The following is a 26,592-nucleotide window of genomic DNA, read 5'->3' as shown; positions in this document are numbered from 1 at the left end:
CCAACTCAGGACACAATTCAGTTGCAACTCTACAGCTGATTGAGTCTGGCACTTTGACTGGCGGAAGGGAGGGAGGCAACATGGGGCAAAATAGTTGCCCAGATCCCCACCAGCTTCCCAGGCTGGACTTGAAACCAATAGGGAGCATGGAATTTCCCCCTTGAAGTTTTCAGTAGTGGGGGCTATTACTTTGCCCTCGGAGGACAGTACCCCCTACCCTAGAGCTGGAACTGTGTAAACAAAACAATGCCTGGCAATGGTGCGTCTGTCTTCTCTTATTGCTGTTCCATGAAGTCTCTGTTCTGTAATTTTCATTGAAAAGATCTTTTACATCGTTCGCTAAATTTGTTCAAAAGTATTTTAAAAAGTATTTCTAACATTGTGTGTGTAAAGGCTATAGATTTTTGTGTGTTGCTTTTATATCCTGCAACTTTACCAAACTCGCCTATGAATTTCAATAGTCTCTCTCTTTTTTTTTCAGTAGTCTTTTAATAGTCTTTCTATTTCCCAGTATTTAGGATCATGTCATTTGCAGATAGTAATAATTTGACTTTCATCTTTGCAATTTCTATCTCTTTTATTTCTTTTTTTTTTCCTAATGGTTCTGGCTATAATGTTCAGAACTATATTGAATAATAAAGATGAAAGCAGACCTTTTTTGTCTAGTTTTTGTTCAAAATTATACAACTTGTTAAACAGGATCTGAACCCAAGTTGCCTGTGTTCAGATTCTAGATTCTTAATTTATTTACCATACTTACCGTACTGTTGCATCTATGACGAGAAAGTCATGATTGTTTTGAATTGATCTCACATTTAACATGGGGCATGACACAGAGTAAGGGTGAATTGATACTTACCCTTGAAATTTGTGAAACTCTCTCAGAGCCTAAACAAATAACAGGTGACATAATGCATTTGTGTTTTACATCTTTCTTTGTTAAAGCAGCTTTATTTATTTGAATGGCAGAGTGACAGTGAGAGAAGGATTTTGTTTTTTTCATCCACGGATTTACTCCTGAAATAGCCACAACATGCAGGGCTAGGTCAGGCTTTGGCAAGGAATTGCATCCCAAGTGGTGCTTATCCCATTGCACTGCAATACTTGCTCTTGTACTTTATGTCTTCGTGAAAATAAGTTGCAGGTTATTATTCTTTACATCAGTATTGCCTAATGTCTTTATACATAATGTAAATCCTTTGGTGTGTACTTAATGGATTAATGTGATGCATATAGAAGCAGACAAATAATTATTTCAAGCATGTTTTTTTTCAGAATTTGTGAAAAATTATTAAGTAAGACTGAATATTTAAGCTTAGTGGATAAGATATCAGGTAAGGTGCTTGTGTCCCAAGTTGAAGAATCAGGGTATAACAGGAGGTTCTGGCTCTTGAACGTCCAGAGGTACCAGTAATGGCTCCAGCCACTTGGGAGTTTTGGATTGAGTTTCTAGTTCTTGGATCCAGATCACTATGTTTCCCTGCTTGTCAAATAAAAACGCAAGAGCAAAACAATCAAGTCATCCTTTTAATTGATTAAATTTAATATTCCTGCAGGTGACTTAAACATTTAAACTTTATTTCCTTCTTAAGAATTGAACTTCTATTGTTTATGATCAGATGACTTCATCATGGCCCATACAATTTTCAGCCCTCCTCTGGAAGAATTTTCTTTTAAAGGTAAGTAGAATTTTGGGGAAATGGTTGAAAAGGCTAATGAAACCAAAGGGCGATTTTTTTTAATAGCATATTCACCTTCAATTCAGTCTCTTTTTCTTTCCACTCCAAGGCTAGAGGTAGCACTTAATCTTTTAAATTTTTATTTTTGCTGACATGTGAGAACTATACATATTATGGGTTACTGTCCTTGTTTCCTTATATGTATATAGTGCATAATGTTTAATTCAAGGCAAAAATGTCCATCTCCTTAGAGACTGAACATTTTCAAATGGTAAAGATATTCAAAATCCATTATTTTAGTTTTTTTTAATTGGAGACAGATACAATACATTTTCATTACATATAGTTAGTCTACTGTACAATAGTACAACAGAATTTACTACTGGTATCTTACTATAGCTTAATTGGTTTTAGTCAACCTTTCCCCATTCTTCCTACTACTTTCAATTCTGTGATAGCCACTGTACTGTAACTTCTGTAAGATAAACTTTTTAATGTTCCACTTTGAGTGATTATGTGTGTTATCTTTAAGTGCTTGACTTGTTTCACCTAACATAATGAATTCCACTGATTGAATAGAATGAATAATAACATTATTTACAATCCTTGTACGGTCTTTAATAATAAAGATTAATTTTCCCACTGCCAAGTTCAGTGCCATTTTTAAGCTGAAACATTGCAGTGTATAAAAATGTTACACTTATTTCCAGAATACATTGAAAATAGTGAAGTGTAGGGATTTTTAATTATGCCTGAGACTGGGCTGGGACATGATGCTACCTAATGGGGTCTCTCTAACATACCAATTCCAACTTTGGTGATCACCAGCAAACTGGAACCTGCAATTCTGCAGGCACATATTTTCCAGTATGATATAATCTAAATTTCATAATGCCAGGCAAGGTCCCAAATGTAGCTAGGAAATTCCAAATGACCCTGTGGTCCTCAGAGAGCTGGTAAGCACCCCAGGCCTCCCAAGCCCTCCAAGAGTAGTCCTGCAGCCGGGAATGCTGTACTGCTAGCTGTTACGTAGCAATGATTCCACCTTAGTATTGCACACAGTCAAAACCAAAATATCATAAAAGTACTATTGGGCCTGTGTTCTTCTGTATTCTTTTCTTTCTACTCTGTCTAGGCAGGAGACTACACCAGACTTGTGTTTCCAAATGCCAGTACTGCCCTCTTGAAGTTTTGGGCTGCAGGTAGAGCACACACAAACCATAAATTGAGAAACTTTATACCTAGTTTTTAAAGAAATTTCCGCACTGTTTTTCACAGGAGCTACACTAATTTACATTTTCATTAATAGTGTGTAAACTAGGGAACTCCCTATTTTGTAGAATAAAAGAATGATATGTTTGTATTGTGTATATGTTGTATGTTTATAGGAGTATCAATACATATAGATAATTTTAGGGTAATTAACAGTCTTTTGTTTTCCTTCCTAGGGTCGACAGATAATTGGTCTAGTCGTGGAAATACTCTTGACATTTCTATTCTTTCATTTGATCTTGACTATGCGCAGAAATGCGCAAAGCCCACTTTTTAATGCTTCTACTTTTAATCCTGTTTCATTCAAGCTACCCAATTCCATCACTGTTATTCAACCTGAATTTCAAATCGTTTATGTGCCTTCTAATAGTGAAGTAGCAAAAAATATTACTGAGTGGGTGAAAAGAGATTTAAAAGTCAATTTCACAGGTTAGAACTTGTAATATCTGAGGGTGAGATTTTTAAAAATTTTAAAAATTTTAAAAATTTTAAAAAATTTTTTTGGTATAATGTGTAAGGGTACTTCAGTCATGTATGAAAAATGGTATTAAAAGATGTTTATTTTCTTTCAAATGTTCTTGACATCTGTGCATACCAGGGATCCTCAAAAAGGTCACAGAAAATATGAATCATGGAAAAATTGTGCAAGGATTTCTCATCCTGGAAGCCCTTCCATTAGCATGGGAGAGGAAATGGGCTTAACTTGATTAAACAGATCTATGAAGATTGGAAGAAGTACATGCTCTTTGAAAAAAGCAGTGCTGGGCCTGGTTAAAGTTCTAGTCTTGTACATGCACAAGGATCCCATATGGGCACCGGTTCTAATCTTGGAGACCCCACTTCCCATTCAGTTCCCTGCTTGTGGCCTTGGAAAGCAGTGAAAGATGGCCCAAAGCCTTGGGACCCTGTACACGCATAGGAGACATGAAAGAGGCTCCTGTCTCCTGGCTTTGGGTCGGCGCAGCTCCAGCTGTTGTGGCCTGTTCGGGAGTGAATAAATGGATGGAAGATCTTCCTCTCTGTGTCTTCTCCTCTCTGTATATCTCACTTTCCAATAAAAAAACAAACCAAAAAGCAGTGCTAATGCAAATATTATATGGATAATAAACAATCAGGAAGACATGAAGCCACCAAAGGAAACTAATAAACTAACAAAGCAAGAAACTCAACAAAATGGAGGTCTGCTAATAGTCTGAAAGAAGACTTAAATTGTCCTAGAATCTCAGTAAGGTACAAGAAAACACATATGGACAAACTGAGTGAAGTTAGGAAAATGATGCAGAAAAAAAATGAGTAATAAAAAGAAACCATAAAAATAACCTAAGATATTCTTGAACCAAAGAACAAAACACATCTGAAAAAAGTACACTTGGTCGTGTAGCAAGATTAATGAATATGAAGGCAATCATTCAAAATTAACCACTTAGAGGGAACAAAATAAAATAATGTTGAAAAGGGTGATGGAAATATAAGGGTCTTACGGGACACCTTGACTGCATGAATTATGCTTGAATTACGTATACAGAAGAGAGAACAGGAAAGAAAGCTAAAGAATGATTTCCAAATCTTGGGGAAAGGGTGAGGAAGATATGAACATGCAGATTCTTGAAGCTGTAAAAACTCCAAGTAGGATCAGTGCTTAGGGATATTTTTGAGGCCTTATATAATCAAAATTGGTCAAAAGCTAAAGACAGAAGGAATCTCAAAAGCATCAAGAGATGATAATCTCTCATAAAAGGCCATTTCCATTAGGCTGACAATAGCTTGTCAACAGATACCTCGCAAGCCAAAATGAACGATATGATGAACTCGAAGTGGCACGGAAGAAAACTTAGCAATTCATAATGCTGTACCCAGCAAAGCTGTCCTTCCAAAGTGAAGGACTTAAGACATTCCTAGACAAACTGAAAGGGTTTATCACGGCCAGATTGACCTAAAAAGAGCTGTAAGATCATTTGTTGAGTGTATCACTGGATCTGCTTCTGAGTGAAGCAGAGTGAACTGAGTGCTTGCTGTATCATGATTCCCAGCAATCAACTTTTCCAGCCGCTGCTTTTACATCAGGCTTCAAATTAGCACGCGATTGGGAATTTATAGGGCAGACAAGTAGTAGTCCTCTGAGCCTAACCAGAACTGAAAGCATTCCTTCTAGCTAATCAGTCCACTTGTGTCCGAGAGCTGAAGCGAAGCACCAGCTAGGCCTCTGGCTAACGGTAAGTAAATCAGGGACTCAAAGAGCATAGGCTTTCATGTCTAAAATAATAGACATGAAAAAGAAATGTTCTCACCACTATTAAGGTAATTTATTGAAAAAGGTGAACAGATAGCATCAGGAGGAATGGGAAAAAACTGCAAATTTTTCCTGTAAAATCCCATATAAGGCAAGGATGCCCATTCTCACCCCTGCATTCAGCACAGAACTTGAAGTACTAGCAAAATCAGACATGAAAGAAAGCAAAAGGGAAGAAGTAAAATTGTATTTGCAGATGACTTTGTCCTTGAAGATTCAACCTAAAAAGAAAGAAATTCAGCAAGGCTGGCGTAGATAAATCAACATAAGATGAACTGTATTTCTACAAACAATGATTGGATAAGGAGATCAAGAACACAGTATCATTTACATCAGAATCAAAAAAGAAACATTCAGGGATCAATTTAATGGAAAATGATAAAATATTTATGAAAGCAATTGAAGTCCCCTAAATGGAAATATGTTCATGGATGAAAAGAATTAGTATTCATTCATACAATGTTTATACTACCCCAAAACATTTTATAGATTGAATGGAATTCTATAAGAAATTCCAATGGCATTTTTTTTTTCATAGAAATAGTGTAAAAGTTAATGTGGAGTCTCAAATTCTGAATGCCATTTTATTTGAAAGGGAGAGAGAAAGAGTGTGGGCTTCCATCCACTGATTCATTCTCTAGTTGCTGGCAACAACTGGAGCTGGGCCAAACTGAAGCCAGGAGTCCCGAACTCGGTCTGGATCTCCCACGTGAGTGTCAGGGCCCCAACTACTTTTAGCCATCACCTTACACGTAAGTAGGAACTGGAACTGGAAGTGGAGCCAGGACTCCATCCTAGGTTGTTCCATAGGGGATGCAGGCAGCACAGACTATTTTAATTGTTGTACCAAATGTCCACCTCAGATAAAGTTATACAAAACATTTAATTTGCTAAAATTAATAATTTGCTTATTGATAAAGTATAGGATTTAAGAAAATGGAGACAAGGAATAAAACATGTGCTCTCCTTTTCATCTCCCTTTTCATCTATAGAACCTAAATATTTCATCTCTTCAACCTAAATATTTCATCTCTTCTCTCTTCTTCATCATCTTCTTTTTAATTTTGTTTTTATTATTAGCTATGTGTTGTGTTAAATTTTAGCAAGATTTTTTATGAGCTTGAAAAAGAGGGAGCGTATGTAAATTCAGGGTCCTATGTGCCTATGTTTCATCAGGTTATAGATATGTATCTGGAAGGACCAGTTCCCTGGATTCTGTTAAAACAAAAACAAAGCAAGAGAACAGTGTTAATCACTTAAATTTTAGGTAAAGATTATATGCTTTTGCTTATATAGCAAAAGGAAAAGTATATTGTTTCGTTTAATGGATACAAATACTGATGTAACTTCTAGCCAGTGTGCACTGAAATCATTATAATTTTAACTTTGCTGATTTAATTGAATATTTTTATATCACTATTAGCTGTGTATCTTCTTTTTTATAACAAACATTTTCAGATTTTTAAAATTAATATTTCTATTACATTGGCTATTTTCCCCTATTGCATTATGTGAATAATTTATTTTTCAAATAGGTATTATTTATACGCTTTTGTACTCTATAGGGTTAAGGTGGTAAATGATGTCAACATTTAAGCAATACTTTGAAATTTATGATATCATGACAGGATTATGATATGCATAGTGAAGGTTCATCATAAGAGTTTTGTCTTTACAGTTCGTGGCTTTCCTTCAGAAAAAAAATTTGAGGATTATGTTAACAGCCAAAATTCTCCTCCTGTACTGGTTGCCATTGTATTTGATCATGATTTCCAAAACAAAGACAGCTTGCCGCTTCAGGTGGGGAAGTTTATATAAAGACCTGATAATATTTTTTTTGATTTAAGGGATTTAGTGAGATATAGGTAACAGTCCCATTTTATAAGTGGGAGAAATTGTAACTTGTCCAAGAATATAACTGTTCACTTACAAAGAATAGAAATTTCAATCTAGGGGATGGCATATTGGCTCAGCTAGTTAATCCTTTGCCTCCAAGTGCTGGCATCCCATAAAGGCACTGATTCTTGTCCTGGCTGTTTCATTTTCCATGTAGCTCCCTGCTTGTGGTCTAGGAAAGCAGTGGAGGACCCTGCACCCACATGGGAGATTCAGAAGATACTCTTGGAGATCATTTCAGTTGGGGTCATTTTGGTAATTTTGGGAGAAAACAAGTGGAGTTACCTGAGCTACATACAGGAGCATGTGGGAGTGTGCTGTCAGCTGGGAATTTGAGTTTTCTAAATATGAGACATATTCACTGGCAGGGGTTAGTAATCTGGCTGTTTTGTAAGATGCAGAAAGGAAGCTCTGGATGTGGTGCTTGTTACTGGGTTTGGGCTTCTGAGCAGTTGTCATGAGCTGCAGGTGGGCGTGGTCCCGACGTTGCACTGTGCAGCAGCAGCCTGGGTAGGGGGAGGCGTCATTCGGGCCGCGCTCTTTCCTCGCTAGTAATACAGCTGTGTGTTCTTGGCAGTTCCCTAGATTTGTCTCAGTGCCTCTGAGGAGTGAAGGATTCTCCCATAGCAAAACCCTCTGCTTACTTTTTGCCACTATCACTAGTCCTTCTTTGAGCTGACCCTAACCTGGGGTTTGTGGCAGTAGAGGCAGATTGTTCTTTCACCTCTCGGTAATACAATCTTGATTCTCTTTATAGCCCTCTCTCACGTTCCCGTGCACAACAAGGCTTTGCCTCAAACACTTAAGTTAGCTGTTAGTTCCTTATTCTTGCTCTTTTCAGTCATTTTACTGATGCTGTTGCCCTTTGTGCATGTTACATTCTGCTCTGTGAACTACGTAGAAGACTTTTTTTTTTCCCCAAAAAATAAGATCATCTTGTCTGTGAATTGTTGGCAGCTTTTCGTTCTGTGGTGGGAGGTGTAGTGAAGCCTCGGATTTGCTGTTTTACATCTGATTGATGTCCCTCTAAGGGACTTTTGATGTTCTCTCGGTAGGCGTACCAATTCCAGGTCTAGAAAAAAACATGTTCACAGTGGCGATGAAGATAACATGATTGTTGTCTTTGAAACTCAGAAGCAAAATGTCATAAAGATCACAGTGTGTGGCTACAACCTGTACTGATTGCGCTTTTGGAGTGTATTACCAGCCTGTGTGGTGGAATCCTAAGTTATTATACTTCCCTTAAGACACAATTTAAAAATTAATGCTTTGTTTCTTTTCACTAATAATATTTGCCTTTTAATGTTCATTGGTTTAAAGGATTTGTTTTCTATTGTTCATTCTAGGTAAAATATCATCTACGTTTTAGTAATTACACTTTTGACCGTAATAGTTTACAAAGGTCAACCTGGAGTCGACAGTCAGCAAGTTGGGATACAGCATTTCTCTTTCCAGAAGTGCCTACGCTAGGGCCCAGGAACCCGAGAAGGAGCGATGGAGGAAATCCCGGTGAGTAAACCCTTCAGCACACATTTTCACATTCTTACTTTTGGTCCTCGCCTTGCACGCCCGGGATCCCATATGGGCGCCGGTTCAATCCCGGCAGCCCCGCTTTCTTCCAGCTCCCTGCCTGTGGCCTGGGAAAGCAGTCGAGGACAGCCCAAAGCTTTGGGACCCTGCACCCGCGTGGGAGACCCGGAAGAGGCTCCTGGCTTCGGATCGGCATAGCATCGGCCGTTGCGCTCACTTGGGGAGTAAATCATCGGACGAAAGATCTTCCTCTCTGTCTCTCCTCTCTGTATATCCGCCTTTCCAATAAAAAAATAATAAAAATAAATCTTTAAAAAAATTATCCTCTTATTACCTTAACTAATTTCCCAAACTTTGCACCCTTATGCATTTACGTTGTCCTACCTGTCTATATGGTCCTAGATTTTCATCTGCTGAGTGGACACATATCTTGAATATTAACATGGCCTGTATTTTATACCATTTTGAGTTGAATGATTTTTTTAATGACAATTTTAAATGATTTTTGTTTTGCAAATTACCTTGAAGAAAAAAGAACACCAATAAGGGTTAGGTTTTTAACATATCTGATGTTTCTCTTTAGGAAATTATTCAACAGTAGTCAAAACTACATGTACTTGGCCATTATCAGTGAAAAATGTAAACAATAGAAATGTTCTGTATTCAAGACCTGGTTAAGAATATAATAGACTATTTGATATATTAAAAAGCAGCTGTTAAAAATTAATGTTCACTTTGCTAGTGTAGACTTTTTAAAATATTTATTTTATTTTTTATTGCAAAGACAGATATATAGAGAGAGGGAGAGACAGAGAGGAAGATCTTCTGTCTGATGATTCACTCCCCAAGTGACCATAACTGCGCCAATCCGAAGCCAGGAGCCAGGAACTCTTCCAGGTCTCCCATGCAGGTGCAGGGTCCTAAGGCTTTGGAGTGTCCTTGACTGCTTTCCCAGGCCACAAGCAGGGAGCTGAATGGGAAGTGGAGCTGCCGGGATTAGAACCGGCGCCCATATGGGATCCTGGTGTGTTCAAGGTGAGGACTTTAACCACTAGTGCTATTGCGCTGGCCCCAGTGTAGAAATTTTTATTAGTTGTGTTTCTTCAAATATATGAACATGGAGTGTGTTTCCACTATTTGTGTCTTAAATTTCTGCCAGCAATTTTGTTGTTTTCAGTATTTTCTTTATCTCCTTCATTAACTTTATTTCTAAATATTTTATTTTGTTTGATATTACTGTAAATCAGATTGTATAAGTTTTATTTTGAGCTTTATTTATATTTATTTTTAAAATGTATATTCTTTTATTAATAAAAGAGAACATTTCATGTATTTTGTAAATACAATTTAACGAATATACTTACTTATATGTTCAGTGTAGAGTGGTGTCTTAATCTGTTCCCAGCTGCTGTAATAAAATATCAACAGACTGAGTAATTTGAAAATAATGGAAATCTTTAGTTATCACAATTCTGGAGTTTATGAAGTGTCAGATCAAGGTATTACAAGACTCCTTACCTTGCAGAGGTTTGCTGAATGCTTCCAAACCGGCAATTTCTTGGGACAATTGCTGGGTCCTTACATGGTAGAAAGTGAAAAGGGCAACAGGGATTTAAGTACTATATTAACAAATTTTCTTCTAGTATTCCAGAGTTTCTGATATGGACTACTTTATAAAGGAAAAAGATTTATTGTAGCTCATTGAGCTGGAGATGCAAGGTCTTGGGGTCTCCTTTGAGGATAGCCTTCTTTTTGGCAGTCCTTAGATGACATAAACTCATCATGGCAAGAAATAGAGATGTGTGTGTGTGTGTGTGTGTGTGTGTGTGTGAGAGAGAGAGAGAGAGAGAGAGAGAGAGAGAGAGAGAGAGAGAAGGGCCTCTGATTCACTCAAGGTGATTCTACTCTAATGCTCTTACCTAATCGTATCATTTCCCAAAGGCCCCCACCTCTAAACACCATAGTTAGATTAAGTAGCTGCCATTTTAATGTTGTTGACATATGACTTTGGGAATTAAATGTCTACATGAGTCTAGGGGAATTCACCATAAAGAAATGATAGCGTTCTGTCCTTCGTCCACCAAAATTCATGTCCTTTTCCGACACAACCATTCCATTCGCAGCAGTTCTAAAGTCTTAGTCCAACATTAATAGAAAAGTCTAAATTTTCATCTGAGACTAAAGACAAACTCTTAAATCCATTAGTCTTGTAAAAATAATAATTAAAAAAAAATCAAGATTGGGTACTTCCAGGATCTAATGTCAAAACAGTCATTTCCAAGGAAGGTATGGGAAATGAGAATGGAGTAATTGGCTCTAATCCAGTTTCTCTTGCATTACTTTTTAAAGGTTTGTTTGTTTCTATTTGGAAGGCAGTGTTACAGAGAAAAGGGAAGTCAAAGTGAAAGAGACAGAGAAAGAGAAAAAAAGAGGGAGAGAGATATCTTCCATCTGCTAGTTTATTTCCCAAATAGCCACAATAGCTGGAGCTGGGCTGATCTAAAACCAGGAGCCAGGAGCTTCCAGGTCTCCCACATGAGCGCAGGTGACCAAGGACTTGAGCCATCCTCTGCTGCTTTCCCAAGCCATAAACAGGGAGCTGGACTGGAAGAGGAGCGGCTAGAACCAGAACAAGCATCCTTTTAGAATGCCAGTGCCATGGGTGGAGATTTAAGCCATTCACCAGAGCAAAAGCCCCACATTATATATATATATATTTTCTTACACAGCAAGCTGAAATAAGTTCTAGCTGTAGCTAAACAACAAAGTGCAGGCTGTTTGGAGGACTCCTTTTGGCTGTGTCATTGTGTGGCAGGTAGCCTACTTTCTGGCACAGTCCTTCAGCAGTACAGGGTGTCACGTGATGAGAGACAAGGAGTGTCCATGCCTGTCTGTAGCTTTGTACATCCACCCTTTGTAAAACAAGTAAGAATCAATCATGGGAGCTCTATCCCAAACATCATAGTCATAAGTTTCCGCCTTAATATAATCAACATGTATTTTTGGGAATTAACTTTATGCATGAATTCAGAGAGAGACAAACCATATTGAATCATAGCAGATATTTCTTTGGTCTGTTTTATAAGAGCACTAATCTCATGTGTGAGGGCGGAGCATGCATGACTTGCCCACTTAGCAAAAGGTTCTACCTTTGGCCACTGACACACTGGGTATGAAGTTTGAACATTTGAATTCTGAGGGGCATGTATGTTGAAAGTATAGCAAAAGGCCTTGGTAGTATGTGTTTGAATTCTCCTTTAGTTTGACTAGTGCAATTGCATAAAACAATGGTATCATTTTTCATGTCCTATGTAGTTTTGGGATGATGGTAATACATTTCCATGTGATGTATTATATGTTAGGTCCAGAATCACAATAAGTGTTTTTGAAATTATTTTATTCTCTGAATTGGGATTTTTCAGTTTTTCCTGCTGTTTCATAGTATACTGTCGCTGATGATCTTTATTTTCTCATTTAGGGTACATCAGGAGAGGGTTTCTGGCTGTGCAGCATTCCGTAGATAAAGCTATCATTTCATATCATAGTGACAATGCTGGAATAATCTTGGCTGGATTGAACATTTTTGCTAGAAGATTTCCATATCCTGCCTATCACCATGATAATTTTATGTGGGTTTTTATAGGTTTATTTCCTTGGATTGTTGTATTTGTGTTTTCTCACAATGTACTTAGCATTGTTGGGACCATTGTGTCAGAAAAGGAAAGCCGCCTAAAGGTAACTTCATTTTATTTGTTACATTTTGGGCCTATGGGACAGATGTATGTGGAAGGTTTGATCATGCCTATATATTTAGCACTAGTGAATTTTGTTGCTGTAACCATGTGCAAATTTAGGTCAATGAGACCTACCCTATACCATTTATCAATTTTCTGATGTTTTCTTTTAACTAAATTCCTGATTTGGTTTGTAGTTTTATTGATCAAACTGCTATTTTTAAAATATTGCTATGGAGATGGGTCAAAAAAGTCAGTCTCACTCATACCAATTACATGCTTTTGTACTCTTTGAATATTAATTACCAAAAGGCATATATTAATTACCTTTTTGGGGTGTCTTATGTCACTAAGCATAATGGTTTCCAGTTGTATGCATTTTGTTGCAAAAGACAGAATTTCGTTCTTTTTATGGCTGAGTAGTATTTTATAGAGTCTACATGTCACAAATTTTGTTATCCTGTCTTGAGTTGATGGGTATCCTTGTAATATAAGTATATAAACAACTCTCTCATATGCTGATTTATTTTTATTTGGGTAAATTCCCAGGAGTGGGATAGCTGAGTCATATGGTAGCTCTGTTTGCAAATCTCTGAGCAATCACATACTTTCCTCCATAATGGTTATAATATCTTACATTTCTTTTTCTAAATTTTTTTTAAAAGATTTATTTTTCTTCTGACTTATTGCTTCCTCGGGGGAGGGGGAGACAGAATTAGAATAAGGGCAGTCATTTTGCATTTAAAATGTTTATTTAAGGATTCTTTACATCAGAACCACAGCTAGTAATTTATTGGAGAGAAGATCACCAGACTTACAAATCTGAGCTGAAGTTTCAGCTTTGTCATTTCCTAGGAGGATAGTTTTGATTAGTCACCAGACCATTCTGAGCTTTGGATGTTATGGTAGTTACCCTGTTTTAAGTCATTGTGGTAATTAAATTTGATAATGCATGTGAATGTATTTTGAAAATCAGTAATCGTTTTTCATATTTGGTTTGTGTCCACTTTCCCATAGGAGTATCAGCTCATGATAGGACTCAGTAATAGTATGCTTTGGGCTGCCTATTTTGTCACGTACTTTATCATGTATGGAATTATTATCCTTTTGCTGTATGGAGTTCTATTTCTCAAGGCAAGTAATCAGTTGTAATACAGAGAATTTCCAGTTAAACTTCAAGATGTGTAAAGTAATTGGGGTGGGGCATGCATTTTAGTGGCATTCTGTGAGAAATGAATTATTCAGTTAATTTGTATCTCACTGAGCAGTGTGGCCCAAACACCAAATGTTTGTTTTCCTATCCTTTTGTTTTTGTAATATTACTTTGAATGTGTCTAAACCAGATTCCTGATTATTTTGCCAGCTTGCTCATGAGAGAGTCCTTCAGTACAGTGACCCCTCAGTCGTTGTTCTGTTTCTCCTGTGTTATGTCACCAGCTTAATAATTTTTGCTTTTATGATTAGCACATTCTTCACTAATGGTGAGTGTAGAACTTCTTTATATTAAACTATTCATGCTTGAATTGATTTTTTTAAAAAAATTTAAGGATTTATTTATTGTTTATTGGAAAGGCAGATTTAGAGGGAAAGAAGAGACAGAAGGATCTTCCATCCAGGGTTCACTCTCCAAGTGGTCTCAGTGACTGGAGATGAGCTGAGCCAAATCCAGGAGCAAGGAGCTTCTTCTGGGTCTTCACGTGTGTGCAGGATCCCAAGGCTTTGGGACACCCAATACTGCTTTCCCAGGCCACAAGCGGGGAACTGGATGGGAAGTTGAGTAGCTGGGATACTAACTAGCGCCCATATAGGATCCTGGCATGTGGAAGACAAGAATTTAGCCACTGGGTAATTGTGCTGGGCCTTAAATTGATCAAAAATTTGAGAGCTCTACTTATAGTTTAGATGACACTTTTTATGTATCTTCTACTTAAGTTGTGAGTAAAGAGGAATAACATGCATGTGAAGAGGTCTGAGAAGTACAAAGATCCATGAAAGTTAACATGCATAGAATGCATTTGAGAGGAGTTTAACAATCAAGATAAGGTCATATGTGACCGGCAGATATAAACCTAAATGGAGTCATATAGAAAAAGGCGCTTTATTCACTGAGGTCGCGGGATAATTTACTATGTTCCTAAATCATGTTAGATACACAAGCACACACACACAAACACAGACAAACAAATAAGAATTATTTTCCTTCTCTTTTGTGTTTGACAAGTGAGGAAGAGGAGGAGCATATGTTTCTGGGGGAGATCCAAACTCTTTTAGCTAAGGGATTTGTAGAGTATTTTTTTAGGGACCATTATTTTGTTATTTAAGAAATAAGGAAATGTTCCATTTCAGACAAGAGGTTTTTCACCATTTAAAAAAATTTTATGTATCATGTGCTGAATAACTGAAAATTATTACTTTTCTTTTGGCCGTTTAGGCCACAAAGCCTATGAAGCAAGCTATTTTATGGCCAAAAAAAAAAAAAAAATTACATTGCACTGGTGTTTTTGTTTTTTTTAGCAATAACACTACAATCTATGGGTGGATCTTACAAAACAGAGAGTCATATTAACACATAACAGCACAATGAAAGTATGGTTATAAAAATTGTTATACCAATGTAAGAAAGACTAAAATGATATGCTGAAGAATGGTATAATGTAGGCAGCCAGCAATGAATTACTTCATTAATAAAACAATCATTTTTTTTTTCTGGGGTTTTAATTTCCATTTAACCCTCGCAACTCCTAATGCCTTTCTGCCTCTGTGGGTTTACCGATTCTGGATATTTTGTATGACTGGAATCATATACAGCCACTTTCTGAGTTTAGTGGGGAGTATTAAAATTTCCTGTCACGCAGTTGTCCATAACACTTTCTAAGGATTGTGTTTCTTGTATTGGTTATAGTAGTGTCTTGTTTTAAATCTCTGAGATTTGTTAGGCTTAGTGGTGATGAACACAAATTAAAACTTTATTAGCATATGGATAAGTGCTTTCAATGAGAAAATATTTGCAGTATTAGAAGAAGGAGGATAAATTACAAGATTTCTTCCTTGCATCATTCATTTATCTATTTTAATTCAAATAAAAATATTTATTGAGCACCTACTTTGTGTTAGGCACTATGCCAAGTACCAGTGATACAGCAGTGAACAAAACAAAACCAAACAATTTTACTTTTTATAGTTTACATGCTAGAGTTATTTTGTAATAAAGTGAAGATATTTCTATTTCAAGATTTTGTAAAAAAAAAAAAAGATTTTGTAGCTGTGTAAACAGATTCTATCTTCTTTTCAGCTTCTTTGGCTGTCGCTATTACTGGTTTTTTCTATTTTGTCAGCTTCTTTCCACAAGTAATCATTGTAGCTCAGTATGCACAAATGAGCTTCACTCAGAAGATAACTTCCTGTCTGATTGCAAATATTGCACTAGCTATTTGGATTGATTTACTGTGCAAGTCGGAAATGAAAAGTGAGTCTCTCTTTGCATAAGTGCTTTTAATGGTTTTATCTCTAGAAAGAAAAGGCAGGCAGTATGCAGTTGGTCAAGAGGTGGGGAGCAAAAGAACCTTTTTGGCCTTTAACTGTGTTGTGTTGAATAAAAGTGGTAAAATTGGACATTCTTGCCTTGTACCCAATCTTAGGGTGAGAAGGTGTGTTCTTTCAATAAGTATAGTATATGCAATATTTATGATAGATTCTTTTAAAATAATATCCATGATGCGTTATTTTCCTCATATCTTTAAATGATCTGTCTATATTCTCTTAAGTATCATTGAGTTTTATAGAATCATTACTTGAAGTTCTTTTTAAATCATGATCTATTTCTGGAGATATACTGTGATCCTTCTGAGTTTTCCTTGCTCCTGTTTCCTTGCTTCTTCACATTTCTTGTGTTTCTATGTTGGTCTCTGCTTTTGAGCTCAATGTCTGGTGCTATCTTCTTTTTGGCGTACCTTTCATTGAGAAAGACATATATTTAGATGAAATGTGGGATGTTAGTTGAGTCATTACTTTTGGCTTTGGTTCTAGGTAAACCTTGAAGTGCATCCTGCATGTGACTTCTTCGGCTGTAATCAGTGTCATTGTCATCTGGTGGGACAACTTTCTAGACTTCAGCAGTTCACAGAAGTAGTGTTGTGATTCTGCAGCAGTTGTGGGCCTCCAAAGGAGCAAATTCCTTATGAACCTGTTAGAATCAAGTAGCAGGCACATTGGAGTTCGTGACTGCAATAGCTGTGATCTTGAAGTGAAGGACAGCAAGGGGGGCTGTTCCCAGATCCGGATTTAGTTACCCTGTGTAATTCTGTGATTGAGGCGCTGAACGTCAGCACTCTGGAGCATAGGGAGATGAATGGAACCTATGAGTGACACTGGGGCTTATAACACCAATATCTGCTAGGATATTGGGTGGGATAGAGATAGGGTGGGAACTTTGTCCCCAGGTCCCACAGAATAAGCTAAGGTGACTGGCGATTTTATAGTCAAAGACTCAGAGCTGTGACCTTATAAGGTCCAACAGGGTGTTGGTGACACTGGGACCTCTGTCACCAGCATCTGCAATTTTAGCTATTCAAGCTGCATATAAAACCATCCTCAGTCACTATGCAACAAGTGATTGGTGATATTATAAGCTACAGTATTTGGGTATAATGAGTGATGGTACATTACCCTGTCTCATGAAGATAGAATGGGCAATGCAGAAACAACAACCATGGTTCTGGAGCCAAAAAATGTGGGTGTAACCTGTCCCAGATCCTTGTGGGGCAATCTTTGGATATGCTGGGGATTATGAACTGGTAGCTGAGGGCTTTGTCTAATGGAATGCAGTTAGGACCTATCCCCAGTCTCACGGACTTAAGAGTACCAGTTGTAGCAATCCCATCACTGAGATGTGGAGGGCATCTTACCTAGATGCCTTGGAGTGAGCACATTGGGTTCTTTAAACATTTTCTATCTCCTCAGTGATATTCACAATGTGTTCACACATTTTCCCCCTAGTTTCTTTTAGTTAGTAGTCTATAGTGGATTTTATTTAGCTTTCTTTTTTTAAAAAACAAAGATGCAGTTGTTTTAATTTTTAAGTTATAGTTTTACAGAGAGAGAAAGAGAAACAGAGAGAAAAGTCTTGGTGTCTGTTGGTTAACTCCCCAAAATGGCCACCATGACCAGAGCTTAGCATATCCAAAGCCAGGAGCTGAGAGCCACGAACCTTTTTCTGGCCTCCTACAGGAATGCAGGGGCCCAAAGACTTCAGTCGTCCTCTGTTGCCTTCCCAGGCCATAGCAGAGAGCTGGATTGGAAGTGGAGCAGCTAGGGCATGAACCAGCCCTCATCTGGGATGCCACCAGTTGCAGGTGGAGAATTAGCTTGTGTGCCACCATGAGGTCTGTTATTGAACAAATTTAACACAATAGAGTTCTAGTCTTTTCTAATAAGTTTGATGTTGATTCATTGTGGATTTTTTTTATCAATTTAATATCATCTTGTGATAATATTGTCTGGAAATCAAATTTTCTCTTTAGTGTTAACTGTTTTTGCTTGTTGAGGGCTGCATTTTTCTGTTTAGTGATTTTTCCAGACTCTTTTTGCTGTGTCTGTATTGTTTTTGTGTCCCTGAAACTTCTGTTCTCTCACCCAGTGATTTGCTGTAGAATTTTCTCAGGTGAAGTTAAACAAGCATATAAACCCCAATCTGTATATAAATACGCTTTATTTTGGGGAATAGCAAAGAATAAGATTATGAGTATGGACACACGTGCACAGACCAAAATGGTCTATGGTAACTTTGAGGAGCAAAGGAAAAGGTTTGGGTTTTATCAGGGAAAGAGCAAATCTATGTAAGATGTTTTTAAAGAAAGTTTCATTTGTACCTGTCACATAATGCTAGAATAGATGAACCCTGATTGCTGAGTGGCCAGTTATTAGGTGAAAACTAATCTCATGTCATTGCAATCTATTTCATTGTATTAGTGTATGAACAGCAATTAGGCAGTTGTCTTTGGTAAAGAAACAGCTTTCTGTGATTTGTAGGTAGTCACCCCAAGTTTTTCTGTGCACTGGTTTGTTGTCTCTTCACTCTATGCCAAAGGTTTGGTCAAGCTGTTTTCTTTAGTTGTCTGTCAACTTGTTTTAGATGCATGAAGTATAATATCTGTCTCTAATCTTAATCGGAGTTGTTGATCCAATCTCCCTCATTGCTACCATAGTTCAGTGTCTTAAAACCATTTATGTACCTTTTAGTGTACTTTCAGTTCTATTAAGCTAAATTGTGGGCATGATGTATGGCTGGAGAGAATCATAGTGTATGTATGCCTTCACTTGTGTGATGATAATATGTAAGGGAAAGAAAGCCTACTGGAGTCCTATGATAAGTCCCAGGCTTTTGGTGAGCCTGTTTTCCTGGATCATGAGACTAGTGCTTCTCAGTTTTCCCCTTTCTTATGACTGGTTGGATGGCTAGAAGGGATTGGAGCTAGTTTTGGCCACCCAAAGAGGTTTCTTACGTTGTCATACACTTTATTCTTCTCTTAGACAACCTAAAATCAAAAATATCGTCACATAGTAAAAAAAAAAAAAAGGCAATACCTGTCTTGAGACATTGTTCTTTGTTGTTTAATCATGTAGCAGTCAGGTGATTTTTGTTCTAGTCATAGTTGAACATTTGAAGTAACTATATCCTATTATGTTTCAGGGATTGGAGTCCAGTGGGATAACCTTTTTTCACCTGTGATCCCAGGAGACACGTTCACTTTGGGCCATGTGTTTATAATGCTTTTAGTTGATGCTTGTTTGTATGGCCTTGTGACCTGGTATATAGAAGCTGTCTTTCCGGGGGAGTATGGTGTGCCCAAGAGATGGTATTTCTTTCTTCAGGTGAGTCTTAATGCTTTGCTGTTTAGAGAAATCCTAGCACTTCTGTACCTGGTTTGTAGAGCCATTGCCTTTAAAAAATTATTTATTTGGAAGACAGGGTTATACAGAGAGAGGACAAGAGAGAAAGAGGAAGAGAGATGTTTTATCCATTGGTTTACTTCCCAAATGGCTGCAAGTGCTGGGCCACACTTAAGCAAGAAGCTGGGAGCATCTTCTGAGTCTCCCACATAGGTGCAGGGGTTCCAAGACTTGAGCTGTCCTCTGCTGCTTTCCCAGACCATAAGCAGAGAGCTGGATTGCAAGTGAGGCAGCTGGCATTCAAACTAGCATCAATTTGGGATGCTGGAACTGTAGGCCATGGCCTCACCTGCTGTGCCACAGTGCTGATCCCAGAATATCATCGTCTTTAGTACCTTCCTCATGGTGTCCCACTCTTATGTACTGAGACAGGTATTTTATTTTCCTATCTCAACTAAAACTATTATTGGTTAACTTTGTAACATGTATCATAGAATCAAACATTTGGTGAAATAATACTCCTTTGTGTATATATGTCATATGTTTCTTTTAATCTGTTAATCTGTTGACAGGTACATGTTGGCTATGATCAACAGTTCTGCAATAAACATGGGAGTACAGGTTTTTTTTTTTTTTATATGCTGAGCTCATTTGCTCTGAATATATTTCAAAAATGGAATAACTTGGTCAGATGCTGCATTTATTTTTTATTTTGGGGGGAATATCGTATTTTCTTCCATAATGGCTATACTAATTTGTGTTCCCAACAACCATGTGTAAGGGCTCCATTTTCTCCATATCCTCATGAGTTGTTTAGAAATTTTTCCCATTTTAATGCTAGCCAGTGTGTTTGTACTGAGATAGAATCTTATTGTGGTTTGGGTTTAGTTTTGCTGAAGGGTTGTGGTATTGAGCATTTTCTAATGTATTTTTCTTTCCAGAATTGTGTATCCAGACCTTTTGCCCACTTTTTAACTGGATTGTTTTCTTGTTGAGCTTTCTGAGATTCTTACATATTCTGGATGTTAATCATTTATCAGATGAATATTTTGCATTTTCTCTGATTGTTCGAGTTATCTTTTCACTCTATTGATTTTTCCTTGGCTATACAGAATCTTCTTCATTTGATACAATCCCATTTGTATATTTTTGCTTTTTCTTCCCAAGCTTTTGGGGTCATATTTAAAAAGTAATCATCCTTACCAATGAAATACCAAGTATTTCATCTAATTTTTGCTCCAACAGTTTAATAGTTTCTGATCTTAAATTTAGATCTGTGATACATTTTGAGCTGATTTTTTTTAATAGGATGAGAGATATATGGGTCAATGGGAGATCCAGATTCAGTGCCTTGTGTGTGTATCCACGTTTTTTAAAAATATTTTTTTATTGGAAAGGTAGATTTACAGAGATAAGAAAAGACAGAAAGATGGTCTTCCGTCTTTTAGAGTGACTCCCCAAATAGCCTTAATGTCCAGAGCTGAGCCAATCCGAAGTCAGGAGCCCACAGCCAGGGGCCAGAAGCTACCGGGTCTCCCACACAGGTGCAGGATCTAAAGGCTTTGGGCTATCTTCTGCTGCTTTCCCAGGCCACAACAGGGGGCTGGATGGGAAGTGGAGCAGCTGTGACATGAATTGGCACCCATATGGTATGCTGATACCGCAAGGCACATTGAACCACCACACTGCCCCTGGGTCTCCACGTTACCAGCACCATTTACTAAAAACATTGTTCTCCAATATATATTTTAGGCATCTTTATCAAAGATCACTTGGTTTCAGAGTCATTGGTTCAGTTCTGAAATCTCTGTTTTGTGTCATTGACCTCTGTGGCTACATTTATGCCAGTGCAGTGTGTTTTTGTCTCAGTAACTCTGCATATTATTTAAAGTCTGATATTGTGATATCTTCAGCTTTGTTCTTTGTATCCGTGGTTGTTTCAGCTACTCAAATTTATTTATGTTTCTATTTGAGTTTTAGGATTATCTTGTCTCTGTTCTCTAAAAATGTCATTTTGATGGGATGGCGGTTAACACTGAATGTGTACATCACTTTGGGTAGTATGTTCATTTTAATATTAGTTTTTCCAATCATGAGTATGGGAAATCTTTCCATTTTTAAATCTTTCCATTTTATATATATGTAGTTTTATAAATATGTATTATTTATATAAAATTAATATCTATAATATAGTATATATGTGTGTATATATATATATATATATATATATATATATATATAACTAAATGAGGGAGGCTTTTTTCCTTCTTAAGTCTCTGATGGTGAAGAAGGCAAGCACAGGTTAATGCAGTTTTGTGCTGTTCTTCTGAATTATGGCACCAGGCCAGGCCATACCCAGGAGACAGGATCTTCATTTGGTTCTCCCATGTGGGATCTTGGGCAGGTACTTGGACCATCCTCCATCGCTTTTCCCAAGCCATTAGCAGGGAGCTAGATTGAAAGTTGAGCAGGTAGGACTTGAACTGGTGCTATCAGGGATGCTGACATCACAGGCAGCTACTTTACTGGATATACCATAGTGCTGGTCCCACATCGAAAGCATTTTGATTCTCCAAGACAAATTGAAAGCTCGAGGAATGATTAGGGATCACAATGAGACTGGGTATCCAAATGAAAAGGCTTGATGGAACATGACGCAATAATTTTCACTGTGCCATTTTGAGATTATTTCCTTTTGTCTCATACATTTATTTGAAAAGCAGAATGACAAGAACATGAAAAGGGAGAGGATAAGAGTTCTTTCTTCTATGGATTTACTCTCCAAATGGCCAGAAATGGCCAGGGCTGGGACCAAGTTGAAGCCAGGAGCCAAGAACTTCATCTGGGTCTTCCATGAAGATGAATCTTCTTCTCCTACACGTACTGGATGGGAAGTGGAATAGCCAGACTCAAATTAGCATGCTAATATGGATGCTGGCATTGTAGGTAGTGCTGGCTCCTTGGACAGTATCATTTTAAATAAGTGCAAAAATCATTTCATTTTTCATTGATAAAATTATTTTGGTTTTATTCTTTTAGAAATCTTACTGGTTTGGGCATCCAACCTCAAAGATAAATGAAAATATTGAGCTTTCAGATTTTGAGGAAAGTTACTATTTTGAAGCTGAACCTGTTGGTTTGGTGGCTGGTATCCAGATCCAACATTTGCGCAAGGTATTGTTTTGTAGGTCTTTTCTGAATAATGGTAAAAGTTAACCTACAATGTAAATGAAATGTTTGTCATAGCCCTACCTGTACTCCTGTGTTAATTTAAGGTGTTAATTAGCACGTTTACTAGCTTAGACAAGGTAAAAGTGAAATGCATGAAAACAGAATAGAAATCCACCTGTTTCCTGTCTTCTTTGGTTTTGTAGGCGATAATTATCTCTTGTATGATTCTTCCATGATAAGCGGTAGAACATAGTTATGATTCTGATAGATATGCAGATATTCACTTCTGTTCACTCTGGTTCTATTTTGTTTGACAAGCTTTATGATGGGCTTCTGATTGAACACTCTTCTGTCCAATCCCATTTATCTGGATCAACTCAAGTCATGACTTATTTGGGTAAACCTTAGATTTTCTAGCATTCACCTTACTTTGTAGGGGCTTCAGATTAAATCAAACCTTTAATCTCACAAAGCCTTCCTCACAGAGAGGAAGGTCTTCTGTCTGCTGGTTCGCTCCCAAGTGGAGCTGACTCTATCTAAAGCCAGGAGCCAGGAGCTTCTTCTGGGTCTCCCACACACAGGTGCAGGATCTCAAGGCTTTGGACTGTCCTCAACTGCTTTCCCAGGTCACTAGCAGGGAGTTGGATGAGCAGTGGAGCAGGTAGAATGTGAAATGGAGCCTAAGGGATCCTGGCACATACAAGACAAGGACTTTAGTCACCAGGCTACTGTGCTGGGCCCGTATTTTAAGTTTTTAATATGGATTGAAACTTAATGGAGTTATATAATGGAACATGATCTTCAGTTGTTTCACCCAATATACTCATTCATATCTTACCTCTCTATTTTTACTTCTCTGCAAGTTTTCCTTTGAGGCTTTCCCTGAATTAAAAGTACTTAGTTCACCACTTTCTAGATCTTTCTCCAGATTACAAGATGGTGGATATTTGGCACAATAGTTAAGATGCCACTTGGGACAGCTGTGTTCCGTTTGGAATATCTGGGTTCAGTTCTTCTCACAGTTTCTGAATCTGGCTCCCTACATCCTGGGAGGCAGCAATGATTCTTCAAGTAGGTGGATCTCTATGCCATCCATTTGGGAGACCTGGTTTGAACTCCCAACTCCCGGCTCTGGCCTTGAACCATCCCTGGCTGTTGCAGCCATTTGTGGAATGAACTGGTAGATGGAAGCTCACTCCTACCCCCTTTTCCGTATCTCTTCTTTCAAGTAATTTTTGAAAAAATAAAGACATATAAGCATTAAAAATGGGAGAAGAAAAGCATTTTATTAAATACAGAAAATGCTTAATATAGTTTAATATGTATACATTGCCAATTTTTATAAAAACAGTTGTGAATGAAGACTGACTGGAAATCTTTTTTATATTAAAATGTATATAACATAAAATTTACGTTTCTAGCCATTTCAGTGTTCAAAGTTAAGTGGCATTTAGCATATCAACAGTGTTTTCAACCATCCTTGCTTGACAAAAGACCAAATCAGTCACTTATCAATCACCGAACAGTCCCCTCTTCCTCCTGCCCTTGGAAAATGTTAGTCTGCTTTCTGTCTCTATAAATTTCTCTATTCTGAATATTTTATCTAAATGGGATAATAGCATGTGTGGCTTTTTGTAGTTAGCTTTTATGCTTAGCTAATGTTTTCAAGATTCTTTTATGTTATTGTATGTACTGGCACTTCATTTTGTGTATGAATAACATTAAATTACACGTTTTTAGCATATTTTGTTTATCTGTTTATCAGCTGATTAGTTCATCTGTCTTTTGACTCCTATGAATAGTGTTGTTTGAACGTTGTTATAAAAGGTTTATCTGAATGTAAGTTTTCTGTTCCTTTTAGTGCATATTTTAGGAGCGAAGTTGCTGGGTTATATAGTGATCCTATTCTTTAACTTATTGAGCAGCTGTAAAATTTTTTTGAGACTAATAATCTGGGGTTTTTTTTTTCATTTTTTCAGATACTTGATAAGTTCAAGAAATAGTAATAAATTATTATTTTTTAAATTTAATTTTCACAGGAATTCAAACTACCGAATAATACTACCTTTGTAGCTGTAAAAGACTTGACTTTGAATTTTTATGAGGACCAGATCACAGTGCTTCTGGGACCCAATGGAGCAGGAAAGACAACCACTTTATCTATTCTTACTGGTGTGTATTTGGGAATGTGTATACTCTTGATATTGACATCACTGTCATTTAAGTGATACATCTATCTGATGATTAACCCCCTTATTTCTTAAAGTAAAATATACCACAAATTTTGAAAATTGTGTCTATTTGTTTATCTTGGTTGCATCAAACTCCCCATTTATTAGGCTATCATCCTTACTGATCATTGCAAATGTTTTTCTTTTAAATTTTCATTCATTTATTTGTTCATTTTTTCCTATATTGCATTCCCTTCTGTTCTCTCCCAGTTCATAGGAAGTAATTATCCTCTGTTTGATAAGGATTATTTTCATTGTAAACCATGTAATTTTTATATGAAAGCATGCATGGATTATGAAAATTTCAAATATATCTGATTGGAAGTTTTTCAGTGAACACCCATAAAACCACAACATGGTTTCTATCCTTGTAATATTTTACTATCCTTGTAACATATTGTTAATCCATTTTGCACATTTCAGTTAGTTTTAGACACAAATATACTTCTCTTTAATAATTTGTCATGCATATCATATATAAAATAGATTTTTTCTTTTCATATAAAATTTTGTGATAATTAAAATGCTTATATTTCAAGTGTCTACTTCCTGAATTTTGGTTTATGCTTATATATTTCTGTTATCTTGATACTAATTAAGGCAGATAATTGCACCTTAATCTCAGAAAATTTGTTATTCAAGTGTTTCATTTATCATTCATTATTACCAATAAATTTTGCTTGAAGCAATAATTTCATCCATTTCATGACATGATTTTTTTTTAGTATTCTGAGAATTAAGACAGAAAGTGAGAATACTAAGTATTCTATACTAAGTCTTTGTCTAGAAGGCCCTTACCATTGAGTGGGGATGCTGATGAGTGAGTAGAAATTTTACAGCATAGCTTAAGAAGTCAGAAAACAGAGTTTGAACTTAGTATGTCATCCTGCTACCGCAAATGAATGTAGGTATGTGTAGGTATGCGGGCAAATGAACTTTAATCCCAGTTTGATAAGAGGACCACAAGGGAAAGAGCTATGCATACTACCAGGGCATTCAGTCCCGGGAAATGAGGACAGAGAGTACAACACTAAGATAGAATACAATAATAAATGACAAAAATGAAATGAATGTCAAATAAAAACTGGGAGCAAGGCTTCTTTTCCCATTTGTAGATCAACTAGAATATTTTATTTTGAGGCAAGGTGTAGATAGAAAAATATGATCATTCTTTTTGAGTTCTTATCTTTGAATTCTACTGGAATTAATAAATTATGACATTTAAGTAGCTTGTAGCTATATGTAGTATATTAGCAAATATTTCACTCACAGATAGCCAAGTTGCCACTCAAGCACAAACGTTAAATATTTTAGACTATTTGATTGTTTTTTCTTCTACCTAGATTTTAGTTTGTTAAGTTTAATGATTTTGCATCGTGAGCTTTTTTTAGAAAAAAAAATCAAGCATAGTGTTCATAATTCAGGGTTCAGATCATAACATGATACAAATGTATTGTCAAATGGCTGGTAGAAGTACTAGATTTTTAGAGTATAGAAAATCATTCAAAACACAAATATATCCTTTTAGAGTTAACAATTTTTAACACTTTGCCATATTTACTTGCTATTTAGATGTATACATGCAATATAACACTGTTTATCTTGCAGACAGGGATATTAGTATTGCATAATGTGGGATTCATGACAGTAACCAGGAAGTGAGGAAAGAAGCATGTATTATTGTGTAGATGGTGTAATTCAATGAAAACAATATTTATAACTGTATTCCAAGTAATATGACATGTTTAGGCTGCGTACATGATTTTCAGATATTACTGAAATAATTTTTATTGTGTTGTATGCCTTAAACATTAAAATATGTAAGTAAATAAAAAAGCTTAGGTTGTTTTTTTCTATTTCTCTTAAAGATCACCATCGATATTTGTTGTACTTCTCCTATA

General features: G+C 36.8%; 1 protein-coding gene across 1 annotated transcript in view; it reads left to right on the top strand.

Annotated features, from left to right (window-relative positions):
- The first annotated feature begins 1,572 nt into the window (after positions 1–1,572).
- The window catches only part of LOC121151870 (phospholipid-transporting ATPase ABCA3-like), a 55,992-nt gene continuing 30,972 nt past the window's right edge, over positions 1,573–26,592 (top strand). The window contains exons 1-11 of the mRNA XM_040973722.1: positions 1,573–1,679; positions 3,128–3,380; positions 6,920–7,041; positions 8,484–8,646; positions 12,146–12,402; positions 13,419–13,535; positions 13,765–13,882; positions 15,694–15,867; positions 19,090–19,271; positions 22,329–22,463; positions 24,500–24,632. Of these exons, the coding sequence (XP_040829656.1) occupies positions 1,620–1,679; positions 3,128–3,380; positions 6,920–7,041; positions 8,484–8,646; positions 12,146–12,402; positions 13,419–13,535; positions 13,765–13,882; positions 15,694–15,867; positions 19,090–19,271; positions 22,329–22,463; positions 24,500–24,632 (1,714 nt within the window). The 5' untranslated portion in view covers positions 1,573–1,619. The remainder of the gene's footprint in view (positions 1,680–3,127; positions 3,381–6,919; positions 7,042–8,483; positions 8,647–12,145; positions 12,403–13,418; positions 13,536–13,764; positions 13,883–15,693; positions 15,868–19,089; positions 19,272–22,328; positions 22,464–24,499; positions 24,633–26,592) is intronic.

Source organism: Ochotona curzoniae, unplaced genomic scaffold (genome assembly GCF_017591425.1).
Source record: "Ochotona curzoniae isolate NIBS_2020 unplaced genomic scaffold, NIBS_Ocur_1.0 contig_2321, whole genome shotgun sequence".
In the NCBI taxonomy this organism is placed as follows: Eukaryota; Metazoa; Chordata; class Mammalia; order Lagomorpha; family Ochotonidae; genus Ochotona; species Ochotona curzoniae.
The sequence above is the reverse complement of the archived record's forward strand: the minus strand, read 5'-3'. Positions and strand labels throughout refer to the sequence as shown.